The sequence below is a fragment of the Cynoglossus semilaevis genome, chromosome 19 (genome assembly GCF_000523025.1).
Source record: "Cynoglossus semilaevis isolate Cse_v1.0 chromosome 19, Cse_v1.0, whole genome shotgun sequence".
In the NCBI taxonomy this organism is placed as follows: domain Eukaryota; kingdom Metazoa; phylum Chordata; class Actinopteri; order Pleuronectiformes; family Cynoglossidae; genus Cynoglossus; species Cynoglossus semilaevis.
Genome location: NC_024325.1, coordinates 13,816,317 through 13,841,677, shown reverse-complemented (window position 1 = coordinate 13,841,677; position 25,361 = coordinate 13,816,317). Strand labels below are relative to the sequence as shown.

General features: G+C 42.8%; 5 protein-coding genes and 1 non-coding gene across 9 annotated transcripts in view; 4 read left to right on the top strand and 2 right to left on the bottom strand.

The window, feature by feature from the left end:
• Positions 1 to 5,291, top strand: part of LOC103395440 (short transient receptor potential channel 2-like) — a 10,266-nt gene extending 4,975 nt beyond the window's left edge. The window contains exons 3-12 of the mRNA XM_025065610.1: positions 66 to 266; positions 347 to 511; positions 588 to 762; positions 884 to 1,352; positions 1,493 to 1,585; positions 1,943 to 2,135; positions 2,210 to 2,337; positions 2,420 to 2,486; positions 2,582 to 2,699; positions 3,147 to 5,291. Coding sequence (XP_024921378.1) covers positions 66 to 266; positions 347 to 511; positions 588 to 762; positions 884 to 1,352; positions 1,493 to 1,585; positions 1,943 to 2,135; positions 2,210 to 2,337; positions 2,420 to 2,486; positions 2,582 to 2,699; positions 3,147 to 3,925 — 2,388 coding nt within the window. The 3' untranslated portion in view covers positions 3,926 to 5,291. The remainder of the gene's footprint in view (positions 1 to 65; positions 267 to 346; positions 512 to 587; positions 763 to 883; positions 1,353 to 1,492; positions 1,586 to 1,942; positions 2,136 to 2,209; positions 2,338 to 2,419; positions 2,487 to 2,581; positions 2,700 to 3,146) is intronic.
• Positions 5,139 to 11,648, bottom strand: LOC103395426 (ribonucleoside-diphosphate reductase large subunit-like). Its single transcript, XM_008333136.3, has 19 exons — positions 11,409 to 11,648; positions 10,042 to 10,130; positions 9,614 to 9,791; positions 9,423 to 9,523; positions 9,265 to 9,324; positions 9,137 to 9,176; positions 8,883 to 9,045; positions 8,382 to 8,523; positions 8,141 to 8,224; positions 7,882 to 8,043; positions 7,707 to 7,786; positions 7,431 to 7,632; positions 7,127 to 7,276; positions 6,807 to 7,028; positions 6,645 to 6,721; positions 6,400 to 6,535; positions 6,210 to 6,305; positions 5,691 to 5,879; positions 5,139 to 5,594 (listed from the first exon to the last, which is right to left on the bottom strand). The coding sequence occupies exons 1-19, from the start codon at positions 11,425 to 11,427 to the stop codon at positions 5,394 to 5,396; spliced, it is 2,391 nt and encodes a 796-aa protein (XP_008331358.1). The 5' UTR covers positions 11,428 to 11,648; the 3' UTR covers positions 5,139 to 5,393.
• On the top strand, positions 10,887 to 17,642 carry rnf121 (ring finger protein 121). Of its 2 annotated transcripts, none has more exons than XM_025065609.1 (9): positions 10,887 to 10,928; positions 12,141 to 12,292; positions 13,595 to 13,632; positions 13,797 to 13,938; positions 14,151 to 14,305; positions 14,400 to 14,507; positions 14,892 to 15,012; positions 15,107 to 15,240; positions 15,686 to 15,833. In XM_025065609.1, exons 2-9 carry the CDS (start codon positions 12,215 to 12,217, stop codon positions 15,816 to 15,818), a joined length of 909 nt encoding a protein of 302 aa, XP_024921377.1. In that variant the 5' UTR covers positions 10,887 to 10,928; positions 12,141 to 12,214; the 3' UTR covers positions 15,819 to 15,833. The 2 variants fall into 2 exon arrangements, with proteins under 2 accessions (XP_024921377.1, XP_024921375.1); XM_025065607.1 differs by lacking the exon at positions 10,887 to 10,928 and adding an exon at positions 16,732 to 17,642 and having other exon boundaries at positions 15,686 to 15,787.
• A 154-nt stretch (positions 17,643 to 17,796) lies between these two features.
• LOC107990070 (interleukin-18 receptor accessory protein-like) lies at positions 17,797 to 19,684 on the top strand. The gene is made up of 5 exons (XM_017041813.2): positions 17,797 to 17,953; positions 18,052 to 18,093; positions 18,174 to 18,236; positions 18,316 to 18,445; positions 19,050 to 19,684. The coding sequence occupies exons 1-5, from the start codon at positions 17,929 to 17,931 to the stop codon at positions 19,231 to 19,233; spliced, it is 444 nt and encodes a 147-aa protein (XP_016897302.1). The 5' UTR covers positions 17,797 to 17,928; the 3' UTR covers positions 19,234 to 19,684.
• Positions 19,287 to 19,357, top strand: trnag-gcc (transfer RNA glycine (anticodon GCC)). Its single transcript has one exon. It is a non-coding gene; the product is annotated as a tRNA-Gly (tRNA).
• nlrc3l1 (NLR family, CARD domain containing 3-like 1) lies at positions 19,503 to 23,789 on the bottom strand. Of its 3 annotated transcripts, none has more exons than XM_017041812.2 (7): positions 23,700 to 23,789; positions 22,611 to 22,812; positions 22,364 to 22,462; positions 22,191 to 22,268; positions 21,931 to 22,114; positions 21,611 to 21,851; positions 19,503 to 21,491 (listed from the first exon to the last, which is right to left on the bottom strand). In XM_017041812.2, exons 2-7 carry the CDS (start codon positions 22,787 to 22,789, stop codon positions 19,930 to 19,932), a joined length of 2,343 nt encoding a protein of 780 aa, XP_016897301.1. In that variant the 5' UTR covers positions 22,790 to 22,812; positions 23,700 to 23,789; the 3' UTR covers positions 19,503 to 19,929. The 3 variants fall into 3 exon arrangements, with proteins under 3 accessions (XP_016897301.1, XP_008331354.1, XP_008331355.1); XM_008333132.3 differs by having other exon boundaries at positions 23,675 to 23,763; XM_008333133.3 differs by having other exon boundaries at positions 23,652 to 23,741.
• Positions 23,790 to 25,361: the final 1,572 nt, after the last annotated feature.

The window sequence follows — 25,361 nt, the reverse complement described above, 5'->3', positions numbered from 1 at the left end:
TGTCTCCTCCTCTTGTCTCCTCCTCCTGTCCTGTGTTGGTTGACCGTGCTCCTCCTCTCTCTCAGCCTCAGTACCTCGGCCTGGAGGAGCTGTGTCAGGAGTTTGCGGTGGAGCTGCTGGGAATGTGTCGGAATCAGTGCGAGGTGACGACGATCCTCAACAGCTGCGGAGACGAGACCCAGGACGAGCTGGACCAGCAGGTCTTCGAGGAGGGGATCCCCAACCTCTCCAGGCTGAGGCTGGCCGTCAACTACAACCAGAAGCAGGTGGACGGAGCGGGGACCGGTGGAGGTTCACTCCAGACTCCTGGATTCCATCCGTAACTTCCCTCTGTCTCCCTCTGCAGTTCGTGGCCCATCCCATCTGTCAGCAGGTCCTGTCGTCCATCTGGTGTGGGAACCTGGCGGGCTGGAGAGGCAGCAGGACGGCCTGGAAGCTCTTCGTCTCCGTGTTGATCGTTCTGACCATGCCCTTCCTCTGCCTCGTCTACTGGATCGCACCAAAGTCCAAGGTTCTGTGGAAGAGTTCTCCCGGACGTTCTGGTCCGACCAGCGAGGCTCATGTCCTGTGTCTTTTATCTTCACCAGATTGGAAAGATCCTGAAGATCCCCGTCATCAAGTTCCTGCTCCACTCCGCCTCCTACCTGTGGTTCCTCATCACGCTCCTGGGGGAGTCCATGGCCATGGAGGCGTATCGAGACAAATTTGCGTCCCGGCAGCAGAACATGCTGCACAACTCCTTCCACATGGTCTGGGTCGTTGGTACGTCTGCCTCTGCCAAGCCGACACAACCACATGGTACACACTGTAGTACTGCAGTACTACAGTACTGTAGTACTGTAGTACTGTAGCAGTACTGACTGTTCTGTGGCGTTCTCTGCAGGTTTCTTCTGGTACGAGTGTAAGGAGGTCTGGATCGAGGGTCTTCGCAGCTACTTCCTGGACTGGTGGAACTGCTTGGACATGATGGTCCTCAGCATGTACCTGGCCTCCTTCGTCCTGCGTGTTCTCATCGTCCTCAAAGGTCACTTCCTGTGCCATGACCTGGACGGCGCAGACGAGTGTGTTTACTTCACCCAGACAGGTGAGGAGGGTGGAGTGAGGCGGGTGAGAGGGGTGACACATGTTGTCCTCCATCTTCATCATCATCTTCATCATCATCATGTGTCCGTGTCACCTGGTCCTTCAGGGCGTGACCACTGGCACCAGGAGGACCCCCAGCTGATATCTGAGGTTCTGTTCGCAGTCACCAGTATGTTGAGCTTCACCCGTCTGGCCTACATCCTGCCGGCCCACGAGTCGCTGGGAACGCTGCAGATATCCATTGGAAAGATGATTGACGACATGATGAGGTACGAGAACTTTTCCCAGTCAAAAAGTTTTATCCTTATCCTGTAGGTGGCAGCAGCGCGACCTAGAACGATGCAGCGCTGCAGTAGAATTTGAACGTCTGGTTGAATAAGAAAGATTTTCTTTTTCCTCCTGTTTTTAGATTCATGTTCATATTGATGATCATCGGAACGGCGTTCCTCTGTGGCATCAACAACGTCTACGTCCCCTACGTCACGTCTCCACATCTTGGCAGGTAAGAGTCTGGACCAGGTAGGAGCTAATTTCGAGTTTGGAGTTGAAACTTTTGGAGTTGATTTTGAAAAGAACTGTTGGATTTTTTGCTCAGTTTTTTTATAATATTTTTTGTCCATATTGAGTCCATGTGAATCTTTGTGAATTTTTGTCCATATTGAGTCCATGTGAATTTTTGTGAATATATTTGTGTATTTCTAACATCAGTTGATTCGTCTCATTGTCCAAACACAAAATAAATCTGATGATTTTCCGGTGATTTTAATCAGATTATTTCAAAGATTTCTGGACGTTTGACTTTGTTCCTGGACTGTTCTACGGCGGAGAACCTGACAACACGTTCCGTGTTCTCCTGCAGGTTCAACGAGACGTTCCACTTCCTGTTCTGGACCATGTTTGGAGTGGCCAACCAGGACTACGTGGACATGCCGCAGTTTGTGTTGGCGGAGTTTGTGGGCAGGATCCTGTATGGGATCTTCACCCTGGTCATCGTCATCGTGCTGCTGAACATGCTCATCGCCATGATCACAAACTCCTTCCAGAAGATCGAGGTAAACCGGGAATTCTTTTCAATCCTTCAAATCTTTGTGGAGAACCTGGCGGCTGCAGAGTGTTTCCTTCACAGGACGACGCCGACGTGGAGTGGAAGTTTGCTCGCTCCAAGCTCTACCTCAGCTACTTCAGAGAAGGCCTGACCATGCCGGTGCCGTTCAACATCATCCCTTCGCCCAAGGCCTTCTTCTACATCATCAGGTCGGCTCCTCGCACTCACCGGTTCACACTTTAACATTTTTGTCAGTCTCTGCTCCATCACTGACTTGACTTCCTCTTCCAGGGGCATCTTCAGGAAACTCTGCTGCTGCTGCAGCGCCGAACAGAAATATCCTCCGATAACGTCTCTGGTACGACGCCCGCGTCCGTGGATCTGTGAGGAAACAGTGACGTCGGTTGTTGTTGTTGTCTGTGTTCATTAACCGTTTCCGTGGTTTCCTCCCAGTCCAATGAAAAAGGCTCCGAGGACAGCCAGGTGCCGTATCGGCAGCAGGTGATCAGGGCGTTGGTGCAGCGGTACATCGAGTCGGCGCGCAGGGAGTTCGAGGAGGCCAAGAGGAAAGGTAACGCTGTTGTTGTGAAGTCAGAAGGTCAGATCGGCGCCAGAGAATATTTCACGCATCGGTGAAAGACATTCAAATTGCGTTCATGTTTGATCATATCTCAGTCAGTGTCTCCTCCATCAGTGTTTTCTTTCAGTCCACTTCCTGCTGCTGCCTTTTCCTTTACTGTGTATTAGTCCTTTAAAAATGGCATATTTAGGCCTCAAAAAAGTAAATTATATAAATTATATAATTTATAGGATTTGTGATCATTTATATCAGATTTTTTTGTTTCTACTTTTACATGAAGAAACATGAACTTCACAGAAAAATAAAAATATTTATATAATAATAATCTTATTAATCTTATTTCACAGTAAACATTTCTTCTGAACTAGAAATCTACTCTACAGATAGATTTTACAGTTTTGTGACTGGATTTGTCTTTTTTTTTCTTTTTTCGCTCAGACATCGGTAACCGAATCACTGAGCTGAACAAAGCCGTGGGCAGGATACACATGGAAATGAAATCGATGCAGCAGCTCTTCACCAAGGAGGAGGAGCTGTCTGCAAACGACGCCCTGACTAAAGATGGCGCCTCCCTGCTGGGCAAATACATCATCGGCGCCAAGAACAATTTCAGAGGTTTCAACAACAAAACAGACGAAAGAAGTTTGTCCCAAACACAACTTCACGTGACGGTGCACCAGGAAGGGGGGGAGGAGGGGGAGGCCAACCAGGAGAACCAGCCTGGAGGAGGTGGAGCGCAGGAGGTGAAGCGGGTGACGGACTGTGATGTGGTGAAGATGGAGGAAGGACGAGTCAAGTCAAAGCCAGGGGAGGTGCAGAGGAAGGAGGAGGAGGAGGAGAAACCAGAGGAGAACGCCAGTGAAGGAAAAGATGAGGAGGACTCTGGAGCAGACGGCCGTCGGGTTGAAGACCAGGTGAAGGAGGAGGTGGAGGTGGAGTCAACGAAGACGACTGAGGTCATCACCACCAAGAACGAGAAGGCCGACACTAAAAACATGGTCAACAAGCTCAGAGACATCGAGCTGCAGGAGAGGAAGGTCCAGGCCGAGTGGAGGAAGGACAGAAAGACAGAGAAGGGCGGGGCCAAAACACCGGGCGTCAGAGAGACCAAGGACAAAAACATCCCCTCACCAACAGGGAGCAGCACCTCCCAGGACACAGGGTTTGAGTCGCAGGATGGAGAAGGTTCCACCGACAGAACCTTAGTGAGTCCCTGACCTGGACCTGGGTTTTTGAGTTTGACCCTGTGTCCGATGTTCAACATAAGGGTTTGGTTTGGTCCGGTGGTTTAATGTTGGCTCCAACGCGGTGGAGCAGCAGCTGCGGAGCAGATGTTTTGGTTGTATTTGGACTAGAATAGTCTAGAACAGTGGTCCTCAAACTTTGTCACACGTTGTACCAGAATAGTTCAGAACCTGCTTGGAGAAGAGGAGCTAATTTATAACCTGATCCAATGGCGTTGGGGTTCCTCAGGGCTCTGTCCTGGGACCCGTTTGTTCAGCCTTTATAAGCAAAAAAAAAAGCTTTGATTTTGTCAAAATTTTAAAAATGTCTTTGTTTATATTTCTTTTCTCAAATTTCCTTTTTATGTCTAAAATACATAAGAAAAGCTGAATTATTCTATAATAATTCGTTTGAGAACCGTCCCACACCTCGGGTGAGGTCCATGTTCTAACGTCACCCGTTTGTCACTGACCAGATCTGTGGTTCCAGCGCAGACTCTCAGTTCTGCTGTAGGAGAATGCAGCTCCGCAGCTTGGTGAGAAATTCCTCCCTTTTCAGCTGCAGAACAGCCGACGCCACAGTGGGGCAGCGCAGGTCTCAGCTTGCCTCACACACACACACACACACACACACACACTGCTCCCAGTGAGGTTTCATGCATGGACTCAGCGCTTCATTAAATAATTGCCCGCAGCATCACAGGCCCCAGGGCGGGCTGCGTCCCCGCCCCACGGCTTTGACACTGTAGACTGTTTGTTGCTGAACTGCCTCAGTGATGACATCATCCCTTTTTCCATTTCTCCGTGTTACCAACCCATCACTCAGCTGTTAATGTTGTTAGATTTAATTCCAGGTTTGTACTGACGTCATGTTTAAATATATTGTTGTTGTTTAAACGTCCATGGAGACGAAACATCCACTCATAAAAACACTACTGGAAAAATAATACGTGGCTGTGATTGACATTCACTCATTGCAAATGTGTTAATAATGTTGAACAAAAGTAGTAAAAGAAAGGTAAAAAAAAAATGAACACAAAAAGGTTAATAACCTTTCAATGTTATTTTTTAGCAAAACGGATTTGTTTAGAAATACAGTGAAATAAACAGGTTGAGCTAAAATTACAAAAATGTATCTGATAATACAGTAACTAAAGGTTAGCAAAGTTAGCTAAATGTTTGAGTCCATGACCAAAAGTTAAAGATATTTGTATAAAAACTTTATTTCTCTTCACACTTTAAATACAGACTGATGTGATGTTTATATAAAAAAAACCCAAAAACATTTATTACATCAGAAAAAATTCCTCCGTTCATTTAAATCACATTGATGATTCTATAAATACAACAAATTTAATCCCACGATGAAAACATTAACATTTAATTACAAACTGTACCGATGAAGATAATTAACACTTGGTTTTAAAACCAGTTCATTTGTCAGTAAATGTGTGTGTGTGAGTTAGGAGCCACACATCAGACACTCATCCTTGTTGGCTAAAGAGCAGACCAGAGCAGCAGTGTTCCGCTCCCTGGTCTCCTCCTCTGACTCCTCCACACTCCTGGCTGCCTGCGCCTCCTTCAGCTTCTCCTTGTTCACAGTGAACTGAATGGGGTTTGCAGCAGGTTTGGTCCTCAGGTAATACATGCCTGTCTTCAGGCCCTGCAGAAGAAGAAGAAAACATTAGCATAAAGACATTGTCACCGCTGCACATCACCCATAAAACAGCCGTTTAAATGTACATTTCTGCTGACTCACCAGCTTCCAGCCATAGAAGTGCATGCTGCTCAGTTTGCCGTAGTTGGGCTCGGCTATGTGGATGTTGAGAGACTGGCTCTGGTCGATGTAAGCGCCGCGATCTGCTGCCATCTTCAGGACAGTTTTCTGGGAGATTTCCCACACCGTTTTATAAAGCTGCTTCAGATCGTCAGGAATCTCTGCGATGTCCTGTCGGACGAGTTAAAAAAGAAAACGTTTTAAAACGTCTGTCAGAGTGATGTTTCAGACCAGTTATGACTTAAAGTTTAGATAAATAAATTAAATCAACGGAGAATCCTTATTTAAAAGCCAGATTCGCACTAATTCGTCGTCATATGACGTCACCACCAGGTTGTCGAAAAAAGGAACAGAGAAGAACGAGGTCTGGATCTAAAACTTTTTTTTTACCATAAACAAATATATATAATAATAATTGTAATAAATATATAATATACAAGTCTGGTATCAACTATATGTTTTTGATAATGTTCATTATCTCCACCAGACTTGACCCTTCACCTGGATGGAGCCGTTGTGAGCGATGAGCTGGTTCTTCATCCGGTCGCTCCACAGTCCTCGTTCCGTCAGGTCCTTCAGCAGGTGAGGATTCACAATCTGTAGGACCGCGCACCAATCACAGTCATCGTTCTGTTCCTAACAGTTTTAGAGGTAAAATAAACAAACAAAAACTACAGAACACGGTGCTGACCTGGAACTCTCCAGAGAGAACTCTGCGGCTGTAGATGTTGCTGGTGTAGGCTTCTATGGACTCGTTGTTGCCCAGGATCTGGGCGGTGGACGCCGTGGGCATGGGAGCCAGCAGTAGGCTGTTCCTCACACCGTGTCTGAGGACAGAGGGCAGTGGTGTGAGTCCAGACTGTTATGATCATGGTTCCCCGTTCAGGGGTCACTGGGGTCACGACACCCACAGCAAACACAGTGAGAAAAACCTACTTGGAAATGTTCTCCTTGAGTGAGCTCCAGTCCCACAGGTCAGTCGGGGTTTTACCCCACATGTCAAACTGGAGGATCTGGAAAACAGAACCAGGACCAAACACATCAGGACCTGAGATCTCCATCCTAATCTGGATCAGAGCCGCAGTAATGATGACTTACTCCCTTGCTGACAGGAGAACCAGGATAGGTTTCGTAGGTACCGAACCTCTCTGCCAGTTCACAGCTGGCCTCCAGGGCGGCGTAGTAGATGGTCTCAAAGATCTGAATGTTCAGTAACTGGGCCTTTGGGCTTTCAAAGGGATAGCGCATGAGAATGAAGGCATCGGCCAGACCCTGGACACCGATGCCAATGGGTCTGTGTCGCCTGTTGGACCGCTCGGCCTAAAGAAGAGAGAGAGAGAGAGAGAGAGAGAGAAGATTCAGTCAAACATGTGAGCTGCAGCCACGCTGAGGACGGAGCGACGGAGCAGAGAGCAGACCTCGGGCACCGGGTAGTAGTTGATGTCAATGATCTTATTGAGGTTCTTGACGATGACTTTGGTGACGGACGCCAGCTTTTTGAAGTCAAAGGTTCTCTCCTGGGTCACGAACATGTTGAGGGCGATGGAGGCCAAGTTACACACGGCCACCTGTGGGCGAGAGGGGAACATGTTTAAAATATTTTCTTCACTTTATAGAGTATGCATACAATACAGCCAGTAGGTGGCAGCAATGTTTCTAACCCCTGCTCGCAAGCCAGAAAAATATTGGATTTTTCCCTGTTGTATTGGTCTTCCATCCTACCTCGTCCTTACTGGTGAACTCCACGATCTCTGTGCACAGGTTACTACATTTGATGGTTCCCAGGTTCTGCTGGTTGCTCTTCCTGTTGCAGGCGTCCTTGTAGAGCATGTAGGGAGTTCCTGTTTCTGTCTGTGACTCAATGACGGCGTGCCACAGCTGCTGAGCCTTCACCACACGCCTCGCCCGGCCCTCCTTCTCATACCTGAGGGACAGGAACGACACCAGTTAATTATAAGAAATACCAGTTATTTGTGGAGCAGGTGATGCTGAAACTACCTGGTGTAGAGCTCCTCAAACTCCTCCCCCCAGGAGTCCTCCAGACCTGGACATTCACTGGGACACATCAGAGACCAGTCCTACAGACATTGATGACACAGTGGGGTGTTTGTAACCTCCATGTTTCAGGGGTAAAGCTGACACAACAGAGCTCCTTAATTCTGCCACCGCTCACCTGATTAGTTTCCACCCGTTTCATGAAGAGGTCTGGGATCCACAGAGCAAAGAACAGGTCTCTGGCCCTCTGTTCCTCTTTCCCCGTGTTCTTCTTCAGTTCTAAGAAGTCAAACACGTCAGAGTGCCACGGCTCCAGATACACAGCGAAGGCTCCAGGTCTCTGAACAGAAAAAAACAAACAAAAACCACGTGTGAATGAAGTTTGTCTCAAGTACAGCCATGACGGCAGGTACTGCTACTGTTCTCTGCACTCTTACCTTGTTTCCTCCTTGGTCGACGTAGCGGGCAGTGTTATTAAAGACTCGCAGCATTGGGACCAGCCCGTTGGATCTGCCATTGGTCTGGAAGAGACCGAGGATTTGAACAAAACTGTGTAAAAACTTTTTCAAGACTTTAACTGTCGTTTGCAGTTAAAGTTGATTAAATTGTTCAGGGCAAAAACTAAAGTGGTAAAAATGACATGTGACTCAAATAAATACAGTTACTGTTAGTACTCACCCCTGCAATGTAGCTGCCTGTTGCTCTGATACAACTGACTGCGAGTCCAATGCCACCGGCTGATTTGGAGACGAGAGCACACTGTTTCAAAGTATCGTAGATGCCTTCAATGCTGTCGTCTCTCATGGTGAGCAGGAAACAGCTGAGGCCAAAAGAACAAAGGAAATAATAAGGAAATATCACTGTTGTAGAAGAGGAAGAAAACATTGAAGTAGGAGAGGAAGTAGTAGAAGAAGAAGAAGAAAAAGTAAGAAGGAAAAAAAAAAAAAAGAGGAACTCGAGAGCTGATAAAGTGGGGCACGAAGAACTAATAACAAAGATTAGATCAGGTCAGAAAGAGATAAAAAAAAAAGTGACTGCACAGAAGAATAGATCATTCAATGGACAAAGTAAAAAATACTTGGCAGGGAACAAAGACTAAGAAATTAGTAACTGGTTTAAAAACAAAAACTGCAATGACTCATCTGAGGACTAACCCCAGGGCAACGTGAGTGTCTTCACCTGGAGAGCTGCGGCCTGGTGGTGCCTGCGTTGAACAGTGTGGGTGAGGCGTGGGTGAACCACTTCTCTGACAGCAGGTTATAGGTTTCTATGGCTGCATCGATGTCTCCTTGATGGATTCCAACGGCTACTCTCATCAGCATGTGCTGCGGCCTCTCAGCGACTGTGGCAACGACAACAAGGGCAGTTTAATTATTGACCAAACAACGTCTCCAGTGAATACACTGACGCAACGAAAATGAACAGGTTTTCACCTTTGCTGTTAATCTTCAGCAAATACGACCGCTCAAGAGTCTGGAGGAGAAAAAGGAAGAAGAGATTCACACCTTGATGGAATTAGATGAGATATAGATATATATATATAAAGTAGTATTATATTCACCTTAAAGCCAAAGAAGTTGTAGGAAAAGTCTCTGTCGTAAATAATGGCTGAGTTGAGGCGCTGTGTGAAAAAAAGATAATTTGTTAAATACAGAACATTGGAACAAAAACACAGACATGTAAAATATGACTCAAATGTATCGTTAAAACGTGACGCACAGCTTTGTTTTCACTGATGATGTCCAACGTCTCTTTGGAGATCATCGGGGAGTGTCGTTTGTTCAGAGGGTTGACGTAGTTGTACAGGTCTTCCATCACATCTACGAACAGGAGGAAAAAAAAAAGGGGAATAAGTTACAACAGAAATATTCAAACACAGTGGGTGTAAATGTGTGGCAAATGTCACTCACCGCTGAAAACTTTCTTGGTCTCTTTATGCAGGTTGGACACAGCTATTCGTGCAGCTAGAATGGCGTAGTCTGGATGTTTGGTGGTGAGAGTGGCTGCCGTCTCTGCTGCCAGAACATCCAGTTCCACAGTGGTGACCCCACTGTAAAGACCCTGAATCACCTTCATCGTAATCTGGGCCTGCAGGGATGAGAAGTTGCTTGAAACCTGCTCCAGTATCTAACGTTTTTTAAACACTCTTCATTCATTCGTCTTTTATTTTATGCTTAGTTTTATTTAAAAGAAGGTAATTAAACTGTTATTAAAATAGAATTATTGAAAAAAAATCACAACAATATTGGCACCTGTGGTGATTGTCAAATTCTTTACCAGATTATGATTAGAAATATACAACTATTGACATTTACTTTAATCACTTCAAATAACTTACAGGGTCGACGAAGTCAGTGTTGAGTCCATAACAAAGCTTCTGAATGCGAGAGGTAATCTTGTCAAAGGTAACTCCCTCCAGGCGTCCATCTGGAAAGAAATAATCATAATAATAAACTATTAACTATTAATAAAAACTATTATATCATAGTTGGAAAAAAACGGCTATTTTAAATTAATAAAAACTATTATATCATAGTTGGAAGAAAACGGCTATTTTAAATTAGCATTTTCTAGCAAATTTTCTAGCATTCGAGAGCAAACTTGACAGGGGGGACACATTTCTGAGGTGCACTAGTTTTTGATATGATATTTAGCTGCATATGTTGAAAAAAAAACTGTGTAAAGCAAAAAAACAAAAAACAAAACAAAAGGAAGGCTCATTTCCGAGTGTATCTTGGATCTAATCCAAAACTTCCAACGTTTCGTTTTGCCACTTTTCATGAAACGAAACTTTCTCGGAAACAAAAAGAAAAACAGGGAACAGCTGCGCAACCGTCAATTACGCCCCCCTGCGTCCGTTGTTTACTTCTCCTGCGTCAAATTATATAAATATTTCTAAAATAATAGAGAATATTGTATCATAAAATAAACGAATACATAGTATGAAAAAATAATTTAGCAGTAAAGTTGAAATATTTTATAAATATTTAATACACTATTTGAATATTAATGAATAATATCTACTATAAAGCTTCGGTGCTACAAGAGTGAACCGAGTCTGGTATTGGTGAATATTAAAGGATGGATCAGATTAGAATTAAATATCCTTTAATGTCTTCTCATTAGTCCGTGTGTCCCGCAGGACAACAACACGACACAGTTATGGTCCAACTGGTTTGTATGACAACTAAAGGAAATGAAGCACAGCTACTTCGCGCCATTGCAGTTAAGTTTCAATATCTGTCAATACAGAACAATGACAACCTGGTTTAAAGCCAACCAGACACAATTTCATGCCAAACAATAAATGCACAATGATAATCGAGTTTATTCAACTAGACTAGAATAATTAGACAAAAACACATGTAATCTTGCTATTCAAACAACGCCAACAATAAGATCTAAGAAACCATGTTGTGTTATTTAAAAATTAGGCTTATTGACGTACAGAATTAATGAAATCACCAAACAGACAAAACAAAAGCTTTCTCTTTACTCCTCACTCGTGGCTCTTTGTTACAGGTGTCTTCGAGAACAAACCGTCAAAAAAACCATAACAAAACCAGAGTTACGACAGATCTGAGATAAAAAAATCTTATACATCGTATACAAAAACAAACAAATAAATAATTCATACATCCACAAATTGCAAATAAAGACAAAAGTGTACGACAGTAAAAAATATATAAGAGCATCCTTCCCTACCTCGTTTAATGACGTACATGTTGACAGCAGGGCGACTCGTTTACTTTGAGGTAGACGTTGAAGGAAATATACAATTGTTTTTTTCCAAATAAAAGTTAAAAAATAAGTTGGTTTTGTTCTCCTGTTATTACACAACTAGAAACATCCAACGGAACAGTTGAATCTCAAACTGCAGCGCCAAAAAGCCAGGCGCCAGTGTAACCAGCTTGTGTCATCACAAAAGACTTCCCCCCGGCTCTTCAGCCAATCACGGCCTAGCCAAAGGACCCTATACAATTTTCAGTCCTCCCCTCCGCTCGGTGTGGCGGGACGTTTTCAACAGAAGTGGGTTAAACTTGTAGATACGTGTTTTTAATTGCACCTGGTGTTATTTTCTAGCCACTCTCTATAACAACATCTGCTTAATGTACTATTTTTTTTTTACTATGTCACTTGTTATTCTGTAGTTTGTCATTCGTTGTGGTTTGTTATTACTTTCTATCTTACTCCCCCACAAATGCATATATTTGTATTGGCTTAATTTTACACATAACCCACTTTAATGAAAAAAAAAAGCTAGATTTTCTTTGTTTTTAATAATAAAAAACCTGAATATTTGTAAGAAAAAAAAGGATTTAAATAACAATGCCACAAATAACATTCACATTTTACTGCTTGTGTGTTAATTTATTGTTGCACCTCTGAGTTTGAGAAGCTTTTTGACCTACATTTTCTGCGAACTTTATTTTGAAGGGTAAAGTGAAGGATTCTGGGCTCGTGCTAATCTGGTGCTAATGGCCTCAGCAAAGTAAACCAGCACTCCGAAGATGGCAGGGGTGTTTGAGGTGGAGGTGGACGGTGTGGAGCACGACCATGGACTGGAGCACCACGGCGATCCGAACCCGGTAGGACGAGATTACCGTCAAAGAAGTGAACGGCTAGTCAGCGAGTTTATTTTTATACCGGGTACCTACAGCGGACAACACGCCACTCTGCCTGTTAGCAGCTGCTACAAATCATAGTTTGAACTGCAGTTGGTCACCCTTAACAGCAGTCTGTCAGCATACGACATAATTATAATTTAAAGAAACATTTTGTTACAAACGTAACCGAGTTTTTTTTTATTTATTTAAAGGAAATTCAAGTTACGGAACTGAGTGATAGCCGTTCAGCCGGGCTAGGCTAGCTAACCGCCTAGGAATGGGTCCTGTTTTTTTCACTGTGAAATTCTGAAATATTATGTTAGGAAATAAAGTTATTATTGCAGGAACACCCGACTTCGTTTATTGCTTTATGGTCATAAATGTACGAATTAATGGAGCTGACGTGGCTCTAAGGGTCAAAGGTTTACTATACGGTAAGGGCCAAATATTTAAATCAATGAAGGCTTGGTAACTCATGATGACAGACGACTTCCGGCCAAATTTCAGTCTTAAATATATTTATAAGCGTCATTTTTTAAAAATGTGTTTGATTTTTTCTGGTAAACTTGTGGTATTATTGCCATTTTTTTGCCATTTATGATGTTTGTTTTTAGCGCCCACTGTGAGCTATGTTTATTTTATCTGATGGAGGCTTTAAAAAATATATTCACTGCATCTTTTTTGTGTGAATGTTTAAGTATATCTAAAATTGTATGGGCTCATATCTAACAAATAAATATATATATTAATATAATGCACGTAATGTGTATGTTTGGTTTATCTTAACCAAGTTTACTTTTTTCAATTTTTTTTTGCCACGTTGGATTTTTAATAATCTCCACCATATGCTACGGAGTTATAATAGTTTTGACTATTTTCTTTCATTTTCTCATCTCATCTTGTGCATGAAACACATTCTTTAAATGCAAAAAAAGGCTTACGACACCTGTTATTACATAAGGATGAGAGTACATGAAGGAAGGACAATAACATAATGTTATTTGGTGTATTGTATAATGTCATTTCTAATGTTTTGTGTTTCATTTTTCATGACTGTTCTCATACAGCAGTAAAGCCCTCTCAGTTTAACGTTTCTCTGTGGAGAACACTGAGTCTTGCAAAGAGTGACTATTATTTTAAAAAAAGATTATACTGTTTGTTGTGCAAGCATTGAAAAATGACACCTTAGATACTTGCAGAGCCTATCCAGATAACAATGTTTAAGATGGATTACTTGGTTAAAAATCCAAGGGCAGAGTCATTGTTTTGTTTTTCTTTCTTTAGATCGATGTGTCAAAGCTCTCGCCTGAAGAAAAGTGGAGGTTGGTGGTGTTGTTGTTATTTTCATAATATTTGATGGTACGCTTTTCCAAGTACTGGTTCTTTGTTGCACTGCCTTTCTTTAAGGTTTCTGTGGGTGCGGTGTAATTCTGTTTTAAGTATGTTTTGTTTGGGTTTTTTTTTATTAAATCTTCCTTCTCCACAGGGTGGATCATGCAAAAATGCATGCCAAGCACAAAGGCCATGAAGCCATGCATGCAGAGATGGTCCTCATCCTCATCGTCACTCTGGTCGTCGCCCAGCTCGTCCTTGTGCAGTGGAAACAGAGACATCCAAAGTCATACAATGTAAGAAAAACAGCTAAAGCTGAAAACTAAATAAAATGAACAAGACGGACTCTGTTTTTATGTCAAATGTTCTCTCGGTGTAAAAGCTCTGCTCACTTTCTGTTCATCTGTGTTAAACCATGTAGAAATTTAATATTTATTTATCTTAGACTCGTTGAAGAACCTGTTTTGGATCTCTTCTAACTTGTTGCCTCTGCTTTTTGGCTCTGCAGCTGGTGACGCTGTTTCAGATGTGGGTGGTGCCCCTCTACTTTACAACCAAACTCCACTGGTGGCGCTTCCTCACCACGTGGTTCATCTTCTCCGTCATCACAGCCTACGTCTCCTACCGTGCCACTCGCAAGCCCCTGGCCTGCACAACACCGCGGTACGACTGCAGTTGACACGACAGCATTAAGAACAACAACGTTTGTCACTGTTTTAGTCCTGATCTGACACGTTCCCTTCTTCGGCCTCTGTAGGTTGGTGTACAAGTGGTTCCTCCTCCTGTACAAAATCAGCTACGCCATAGGGATAGTTGGTTACAGTGTCATCATGTTTACACTTTTTGGTATTAACCTAATATTCAGGTACGTGTTTTGGGACGTTTCTTTGGTGAGAATGTAACGTCACCTTAATGGCGGTGAATTTAAACTGTTAAACAACATGTAGTACAATCATATTTTTGTAGTTTTGTGTTTTTGTGCTCCATTATTTCACATATCCACATAAATGAAAAATCAATAAGAAATATGAAGATAACAACAACATAAAACATTCTTTTTTACAACTCACTACTATACTAATGTCACCTGTGACGGGTTTCACATATTTGTTCTGACTGTTTGGCCTCAGGTGACGTTACTCTCGTCACACGATGAGTAAAAGTCAACAGTTTAAAAACCGAGGAATAGACGTGCTTCCCTTAAACAAATATTTAGTGTCTTTTTAAAACCATGTCTTCTTTTTTTCAGGATAAAACCAGAGGATGCCATGGACTTTGGAGTCTCTCTGCTGTTCTACGGCCTTTACTACGGGGTCCTGGGACGAGACTTTGCAGAAATGTGCGCCGACTTCATGGCTTCAACTGTTGGGGTCAGTGAACTGAGCAGAGACGTTTCTGTTGCCGCGTTACAGATGATGTTACTTACTGTGTTCCCATCTCTGCCCCCCCTCACCCCTCCTGCAGTACTACAGTGCTTCTGGCATGCCCACCAAACACCTCTCTGATAATATCTGCGCGGTGTGTGGGCAGCCCATCCTGGTCGACGTCAGCGAGGAGGGAATAATCGAGAACACGTACAGATTGTCCTGTAACCATGTGTATCCTTACCGTCAGCCGTACACAAAAGTACCTGTTGGTACCTCTTCTCTTTTGAGAAATGAGTAAAGTGAAGTAGTGTAGAGTGATGAGACGGCCGCGGAGGAAGTGACCACTCTGAACCGGACCTTCAGCATCAAGGATGTTGATGTTGTGGTTCATCTGAACTTTGGGCAACTTCCCCTCTGATTATCATCTGATAAATCCACACTCACATCTAAGGTCAGGTCAGTTTAGATGTTGCAGTAAATTACAACAATGTATTACATCGTAATAACGTTGTATTAAGACCTGACAAAGTGAATGCCAAGAACAGTATTTAATTGTAAATGTACCACAAAACAACGTAAAACTGCATCAAACCTTGTTGAAATTCCACATCGTTGTTTGCTGATGTGAAGTGTTGCTCACGTGCCGTTGCTGTTCAAGGCCTTGACTCCACTCCAGGTTCCACGAGTTCTGTATAAGAGGATGGTGCATCGTTGGGAAGAAGCAGATGTGTCCGTACTGTAAGGAGAAGGTGGATCTGAAGAGGATGTTCAGCAACCCGTATCCTTTTATCATCGTCGGTCAGATGTGACGTGTGGGTTTAGGACAGAAGTGGTCGAGGTTGGTAAATCAACAGGTTGGTAAATCAACAGGTTGGTAAATCAACAGGTTGGTAAATCAACAGGTTGGTAAATCAACAGGTTGGTAAATCAACAGGTTGGTAAATCAACAGGTTGGTAAATCAACAGGTTGGTAAATCAACAGGTTGGTAAATCAACAGGTTGGTAAATCAACAGGTTGGTAAATCAACAGGTTGGTAAAAGAAAAACAATGAACTAATGTGACTCATCATTAACTAAATCAGCTGTAAACAAAAAATGGAAATCTTAAGTGAAGCCGTCACTGAGCAGTGAACATCATCAGTCACCAATGGGTCTATGCATGTGATTTATCTGCTGTAAGGCAAGAGCACTATGCACTGTACCACTGCGTGGGCCTCAACTGTACTTTGGACTGTTGTCTTTGGTAGATGACAATTAGGAAGAAGAGCTGAGACAGTTTACAGATAACATCCTACAGTTACTTCCTGTTGGTTTTCAACTGTGCAGAACCAGGTTGTAAACAATACTCATCAGTACTCAACTGTACTGCAAATCAGTTTTTCCCAACATTTTTTTTGTGCCATGGCACATATACACCACCAAACAAAAATCTGACAGAAGGTATATGTAAAGAAATATAATAATTTTGTAGTTTGAATTCACTAAAAATGTACTCCTGTTCAGTTGATGTACTGGCAGGAATTGAAGAAAGACACACAAATCTTCATCAACATCCCTGATTTTTTTTTTAGTTTTCATAGCCATCTGCTGTCACCTAGTGGTAGAGGATTTAATTGCTTTTCCCGTAACACATTAAAAAAAACGAAGAAAATTGGGAATCACTGTCGTCGATAACGGACTTTGTCTTTGTGATCAGTTTGTCCTTGACCAGTGTTTGTCCAGGTGGGAGCGGCCACACGTCATGTATGGACAACTGTTGGACTGGCTGCGGTACCTGGTGGCCTGGCAGCCTGTAATCATTGGATTTGTTCAAGGTATCAACTACGTCCTGGGTCTGGAGTGACCCGGGACAGACCTGAGACAGACATGGACTTTACACCACCCAGGTAGAAGACGTGCTGTGGCTCAGACGGACTTACGGCTGGACCTTCAACTAAAAACCACGATAAAAATCTCTATGCTTTTTTTGTATATATTTAGAGAGGATCTGTAATTCAGGACTGTTTTTATTTGATTTAGTACAAAATTTGGACATCCGTGGTTTGACGCAGCATCGCACCTTTAAAAAAAAAAAAGGGTTTGTGCAGAAACAGTTGCAGTGGGTTCTTAAAACGATGAGATGATATTTTTTGGTTGATATTTAATGTCTTAAGTGAGCAGTTAAAGGATCATTCTGGAGTTGTTTTTTTTTTTAAATTTCATATTAATATTGAACCTGGGCATTCTAAATAGGATAAAGTTTTTACTTTTAGTCTTCTGTGTCACTTTTTAAAAATCAGATTTATTCCCATTACTAGAAGTCATGGCAGAGGTGAGATATTTTGGCAGATTTAAAGGAACTTTTTTTTTTTTTTTTTTTAAACCTTCATCACTCTCTTACAAACCAAAAGTTTGTTGTGATTTTCCAGATAAAGACAGTTATCTATGAGGGACATCAGACAGAATGATCCTTTAACCCAGGGGGAGGGGGTGTGACAGGGTGTGGGGGGGTCTGATGGTTCCAGTCTTATTTTATCAGGATCTGATTATCTTGAGATCTCAAAGCGACTGGACAACATGCACAGAGGACGGTTGTACTGTTTTATTGGTTAAATGTTTTGGATCGAGAGCCGTTAATAAATGTCTAAACATGGTTCAGATTTGTGTCTTTTGGTTTTTATTTTTTCAACAGTGTCAACTTTGAGGATTAATCCAAACTGGTCTCCACCTTTTTTGTTGTAGCCTGTGTGTGTTTGTGTTTTTGTGTGTGTGTGTCTCAGTTTTCAGACGATTTCCCCGTACATTGTGTGTCCAGGTGTATTGTAGTTTGTGTGGGTGGACTCTAGGGGAAGTAACCCACGCGCATGTGTGTGTAGATCTGAATATATACAGGACAATCCAACGGCGTTCATCAGTGAAAACCTCACTGGACGAGTGAACATGGAGCTGCCGCCTGTTGTCACAGGTGATTTCAATGACAGCCCGATCACGTTGTTGTTGTTGTTGTTGTTGTTGTTTGGTTGTCTGTCCCGCTGTGTTAACCTGTTGTGTTTCTTCCGACAGTGTCGACTGTTTTGTGTCTGCTGACCGCAGCTGGATTCCCAGGTACTGCATTGATGATGTGAATGAATCTGAATCATTTCAAGGTGTGACTCTGGTCTGACTGTGATAAATGTCTTCTCAAGTGTCTGAGGCTGGATCTCCGGAGATCATTGGGCCGATTCAAGTCCGGAGAACATGTCGTCTGGGTAACGTTTGTTACGCAAAGATCCGTCAGCTGTGACGTTTGGAGACACCGAGTCTCTAACTGGGTGTTGTGTCCTGCAGGCAAACCTCTGGTCCTCCACTGTGATGCTCTGTCAGACGGTGAGGAAGAGCTGACGCTGGTCTACTGGCTGGTCAACGGCACCTTCCCTGAGGAGACGTCCAGCAGTGGCAGAATAAAGGAAGTAACAGAGTGAGTGTTCCTGAATCGTCACATTCACGACTCTATGTTAGTCTTCTGTGTTGGAAAAATGTTGGACTTCTGCAGGTGATGCTTAATTAATGTTGCCACAAACAGAAAGAGGTCAGAGGTCAGCAGCTTTAGTAAAGATGCCTGACACATCTGCAGAATCACAGAATGATAAAATAAATGACGACCAACACATCATACGAGTACGTGCGTGTGTTGATGTCACATCAATATAAACCTTTAATAACGAGTGCAGTGATTAGCTGGTGCTAATTAAAGTTGGTATCAGTAAACCTCTCCTATTATTGAATCCACTTTGCTGAGAAACACTGGAGCTGCAGCTCCAAAGAAAACAGAGCTCTTAAATATAGAAAAAAAGAAAAAATATAAAAATATATGCATATATACTCTATGCTAAGCTAAGAGCTAAAAAAAGAGTCAATTCTTCGATTCCTCGCCTGGTAACAGCAGCGACATAATTCATACTGTGCAAATGTTGCATTACTGCCCCCTTCTGGAGTCATCTTGCTCTACCTATACTCCCAGTACTTTTTTGTTGACCCTTTGAGCTGTAACGTTTTTTTTTTTTTTTAATTCTTTTTTAAAGATCGTCTCTGGAGGAGGGCACCGTCATACACAGGAGTCTGCTGCTGAAGAACGTGGTTCCAGAAGATCTCAGGTCCATCTTCACCTGCGTTGTGACCAACACGATGGGTATGAGCCGGAAGCACGTGAGACTGTCGCTCACATCCGGTCGTTGTAGAAAAAGAAATGGAAGAACAAGACCCTAAGTCAGTGTGCTGCCGTAAATATACCTTAAATGACGAAAACTACAGCATGTATCGCATTGGTGGTTCAGTGGTAGAATTCTCGCCTGCCACGCGGGAGGCCCGGGTTCGATTCCCGGCCAATGCAACAGTTCCTTTTTTTTTTTTTTAGCTTCCGGCAGGGATTAATCTCCAGAGGGCTTAATAAAGTTTTATATATATATGTATATCTACGCTACTGTATAATGATGTTGTACAGCAGGTGGTGCTAGAGAGGACCAACAAAACTGTTCAAATCCGATCCTTTATTTTCCTATTTGCGAGTGAGTAGAAGTAGTTTAATGTCATTCACTGTCTCTGTCTCTGTGCAGGTGGACTCAGACTAGATTATAAATAAATTAACTAACTAAATCTTCTGTTCGTTTTACATCAGGCACTGAAACATTTTATAAATAAACACACTGTGTCCATAAAAGCCAATAAATGGTACAAAGTACAGAGGTGTTTTCTCATTAATTTTAGTGTTGAAGTACAACACAGTACACACTTGTACTTGATTTGAAATGTGCAAGAAAAACCCCAAACTTTTCAGTTGCCCTTAATGTAACTATTTTTGGATTTTTGGATGACTGAGAACCTACACAGACAGAAAAACGAAGTTGGTGGTGATTAGTACATCGGTGGTGAAGTGTGACTGACGATGCCGTCTGTGAAGCCAGGTCACATGTTCATCTCCTCCAGGCAGCGTTGCAGATTGTCTTTCCTGCCAGGATACTTATTTTCTTTGATTCTCTTCCTGATGACGGCGGCGACGTCTCTGGCCGCTGTCGACCAATCGGCAGGCGCGCTGAAGAACGGCTGCAGGAGTTCCTGGTTGTCCGTGCACGCCAATCCACACAGAAAACGTAGAAAAATGTCCAGTTTGCCGTCGGCACACGACAGGCTAGTGTCCACAGCGCTCCTGTACAGGTCGGTGACCGTGGGGGCCTTGAAGAGTCCCATCAGCTTGGACTGCTGCTCAAAGACCATTCTCCCCTGGTTTCTGAAGCAGATGAAAACATAAAACGCAGCCAGGTACTCCTGCACGGTGGGATGGAGGAAACTCATCATCGTCTCCTCTAACAGGAAGTGCGGTCTGGTGATGTACTCCGTGCACAGGCCGGCGTTGACCAGTAACGGCTCCTCGTGTTTTTCCAGCTCTTTCCAAGTGTGTCTGGTGATCTTGAACGTGCCTTGTTCCAACATGTGGAGGGCCAACTTCCCAAGTCTGCTTAGGAAATCTCTCTCCTTGTCCACGCTAGAGTCCGGAGCTCGACGCTGGTGCAAGAGCGCTAGAATTAGCTTCGTGTATATGTAGGTGACGCTCCTGGTCAGGACGGGATCTGAACCCTGTTCTTTGACTAAACCATCCCACTCATCAGCCACCAGGGAGCAGAACAGAGGCAGGTGGCACATTATTCTGAGTGTGGGTGAGGAGTGGACGTAGCCGATGACTCCTGCTGCCTGTTTTGGGTCCTTGAACCTCCTCTTAAAGTACTCGTCCCTGTCCTGGGCACTGAACCCACGTACTTCAATGTTCTGGTAGTGCGTGTCCCAGGAAATGCAAGCCTGTACCTGTGGTCTGCTGAAGCCGAGGAGCACGGAGTGGTAAAGCAGCCTGCCCCTGAGGAGGTTGACCACGATGACCTGTAGAGGAGCCGACTCCGAAATGTCACTGAGGATGGTGGTGTGGAAAAAGTCCAGCATCTCCTGACACTCGTCCAGGCCGTCGAAGACAAACATCGTCTGGTGCTCCTCGTCCTGAAAGTCCTTCTGTCTCAGTTTTTTGGACTCGGGGTAGAGGGTTTGGATTATGTCCAAAAAGGAGACGTCAGAACTCTCAAACTGTTTGAGTTCTTTTGCCGAAAAGGGAAATAAGAATAAAATGTTTTCGTGGGAGCGCTCTTCGCACCAGTCCAGGACAAACCTCCTGAACAACATGGACTTCCCTGATCCAGCCACTCCTGTCACCAACACCATCTTTGGACCGGCAGCGTCCGCCGTCTCTGGTGGAAAAATACTCTGGAGAGAAACTTGTCCGACATCTTTGTTGGTGTCCAGTTTCTCTATGGTCAGGACCTCGTGTTCAGTGTTGGGGCCGTTGTGACCTCTGGAGCTTATGACGAGAGGAGTGAAAATATGGTCCAGAGTCCTGTCCTCCTGTCCTCCCTGTCTGTCCACATCCACACTTTCTCTTTTGTACTTCATCTTTAGAGTCTCACGTAAACAACGACGAACTTCATCTGAAAAACACGTCATCGCAGCTCGAGTTAATGAAGCGTGAACACAGTCTCACAGACAGTGCACCGGAACCCAACATGTCTTAGTTATAATGTATAAAGATATATCAAAAAGTACCCACTTTTAAAACACAGGTGTCGCAGTTCAGCTGCTGCCTTGTCCAGTCCCATCTCCTCCAGAACAGTTGTGGTGATCTTCAGAGACACTGCCAGGCTGAAAGTCTCAAGCAAACTCCCCACCAGGCTCACTATGTCCATGGTCAGCGGAGTGGTGTTAAATACCTTTGGGTAATGTTCCCACAACATGTTCTTGAAGGACTCCAGACCTTTATCTGACAACTTCTTTAGGGCAGCACAGATCGCCTGAGGAGACCAGCAGAGATCTCACGTTGGCGTCGAGAAGAACAGGTGAATGTTTCGGAAGCTGAGAACACAGACTGACCTTGAAAGTGAAAGCCACCGTCACAGAAGGATGACTGAACTCATTGGGGTCTGTGGGTATCTCTAAGGTAGTGGAAGGCTTGGAGGCCGTCTCAGAGCTCTCTGGTGGACCAGCGGGCTCCAGTGTGTCAGAAAACAGGTCGAACTCATCGAATACCTTTGGTTCAACAGGAGGCTCTGACACCCTGGAGACATTCATGGAAATGTTGAGCAGTTTATTTACACATGCAGAACAATGCAAAGTTCATATATTTTTCTTACTTGAGGATTTGCTCTTCACAGTTGTCACTGTCCAAGGAGCAGCAGATGGAGTTTGAGTCTGTTCTGGTCAACTGGAAACTACAACCACACAGACACAGGATCTGGTCAAAAACAAACCTCTAAATGATGAGTACAGTGACGGAGCTGAACCTGGGTCTTGTCCTGTTTTCTACCTTGTGTTTCCGTTTCCATCGCTCATTCTTCCAGACTGCTCACCACTTGTCATGGACATGTAGCTCAGAGTTGGAGACTGAGCCCAATCCACAAAATCCCTTAAAAGAAGCATGATGGGAAATGGAGTCTAAACATTACTTTTTACTATCCACGTTGTCACTTTGCTATTAAGCTTCATGCTACTTACAAAAATATTACATTAAATATTCAGTGGTCAGCCTGTATGTCAGAAATGTTTATAATTACCAATCACTGGTATCAATTGGTGCCAGATCCAGAGAGGGTCTCCTTTCAGGGATGTAAAACATTTCGTCACTGCCCACAGACGAACCACCACCTCGTTGTTGTCTCCCTGACACTGGATCTCCAACAGACGAGCTGTCGGACTCCACAGCCCCTGCCTCCATTTCTATGTCGTCCATCATAGAAATCAGCTCGTCACCAACATCTATATTTCTATGTCGTCCATCATAGAAATCAGCTTGTCACCGACATCTATATATATATATAAAAAAAAAGTCTGATTACTTACTTTACTTACCTTCAAATCAAAAGATGTGAATGGAAAATCGGATTTCACTTTCATTATGGTTTCTGATCCTTTAACTGAGTTCTTCTAGTTTTGTTATGACGGTTCCACGACTGTTTTTTCTGTTTTTTTCTCACTTAGTATCAATGTCAATTCATAATGTTGTCACTGTTTTTAGATTTAATTTATACTTTCTTTTTTTGTTAGCAAAGTAATAAGCGAAAGGGCTCTGCTAATGTAAATATGTGTTACAAGCTAATACAGTAGGTGTTTATTCAGCCGTACGTCAGTCGTGTTCTGTTTACTAAACGCTCTATTGTGTTTGAGTCCAATTTAACTTTTTAAAAAAAAACATAATTTCCCCTATGAATTACAAGTCCCGTCACTGTTACACGCGTTACGTGTCACACACGTCATCTTCAACTGTCGTTATGAAATAAACATGTTAATCGCCATCATGCGTTCACATTTTACATTACTTAGAATTCCCACTAACAACAAAACACTTCAAATCGCTCGCACTACGAATTATTGAACAAAACACTTCAAATCGCTCGCACTAATAGTTTTTGTTATTTATTTATTTTTGTTTGTTTTCAAATTATTATTTCAGAGAAGTGGGTAAAGCGCGAACTGAAACCGTTTAATGTTGTCGCTTTTTGCATAGTCATAGTGTTTTTAAAGTTATTAATATGTAACAACAACAGTTAACGCGTTATTACCCACGGTAATAGTAACACGATAAACCATCAACTAACCGTGTTGTCACCGGTTAACACACCTGAAGTTTCTTGTTGTGTCCCCACCTTTTCACTGTCTTTTCCTGCAGCTTCCGCGTTTACTACTTACACTTCTTCTGGTAAATTAAAAAACAACTGGCTTAAAACATTACCGCCACCAACAGGATTTCTTGCTGAACTACAACTTATACTATACATCGAAATAGAACAGCCCACTTTTATCCAGACTAAATCAAACATGTTACACATTCATAAGAAAGACAACCTGTTTTGTTGTTGAGATATTAAGTTAAATGGAATAAAAACAACAATAAATACTAATTCTAAAACGAAGCATTTTATTCTTTAAAAAAAGAATACAATCTGCTATTTTTTAAGAACTAACAAACGTATATTCGTGTATAAATTCCCACTTATATTAAATAAAACAATATATTCAGTAACACATTTTATTCACTTTTTCCTTTTTTCATGAATTATTTATATATCTGGTGTGTATGACTAACACTCTGAGGCTTTCTGCCTAATTTGTCCCAGATAAATCTTTTATTATTTTTACATAATAAATTGGGCAACAATACACGACAAATCTGCCTGGAGGGGTGGATGGGGGGTCAGCTCTTGTTAGTGTGTACGTGTGTGTGTGTGTGTGTGTGTGTGTGTGTGTGTGTGTGTGTAGCCATGCATTGTAAACGGTGAGACACACGTCATCGTCCTTGTGTCGTTTTTGTCCAGAACACAGCTGAGCTTCCACTACACTGATCACTGATCTTTGTGTGATGGAGGCGTAATCAGCGACAAAAGGCTGTAGGAGGAAACACTGGCGGGTATGGAGGATGATTAGTGCCCGGGGCTCCAGGGTAGATTGAGCTGCAACCAAAATTATGTTTCCTTTATGTGTGAGGAAATAACATGTAGAAACGGACGATGTACGTATTTTAAAGTTCTATTAAATCAGAGTTGAACATAAACGTACCACTACTCGCCTCCTGCTGGGGGTGCTATAAACTCAGTTTCAATGTCCAGAGTTATAGTCGTATATTAACAACCTTTTTTTTCTGCAAGAATAACGAATACATTTTAGATTTTGATTTAAATCACAGAACTTTTATGTCATTTCAGGTAAAATTTTCAAGTCCCATTTGCAAGATCAAGATCTTAACCCGGAAGCTCCACTGGTGCATATACATCCAGATGGACCAGTGTTAGACTACAGGTGAGTCTGTGTTTATTTACCACCTGGACCAGTTGAGTATTGACCGATTATTTCCCACGATGTTTTTAAGGCTGTTTCTCTAAGTCAACATTGAAACTTCAGCCAACAAGGCTTCAAAAACAAGACCAGTCAGTGTTTTTGGTCTTTTTTTTCATGAAGCTTATGATAAACTTCTTATTGACTGAGCTACAACCGCTACGTCAGGGCTTAGAGTAGTTGTTCTCACATTGGGTAATTTCTACCCCTGGGGGAATTTGAAAGAACTCTGGAGGCTTCACACGTTTGTAAACGTGTTTATTACAAGTATTAGAAACATTTCTTTTTGTGAATTGTTTTTGTATAATTATAGTTTATCCCAAAAGAGGGCGTTAGAAATCTTTTTTTATTTCCCATTGTAGTTATGTGTTGTGTTATTTCCCTCAGGTTTTTCTTTTTCTTTTTTGATTGTCTTCATTTCCACATCGTTGAAGAGAGATTAAAATCTGAAGATGTTTTTACACAAACATCGTCTC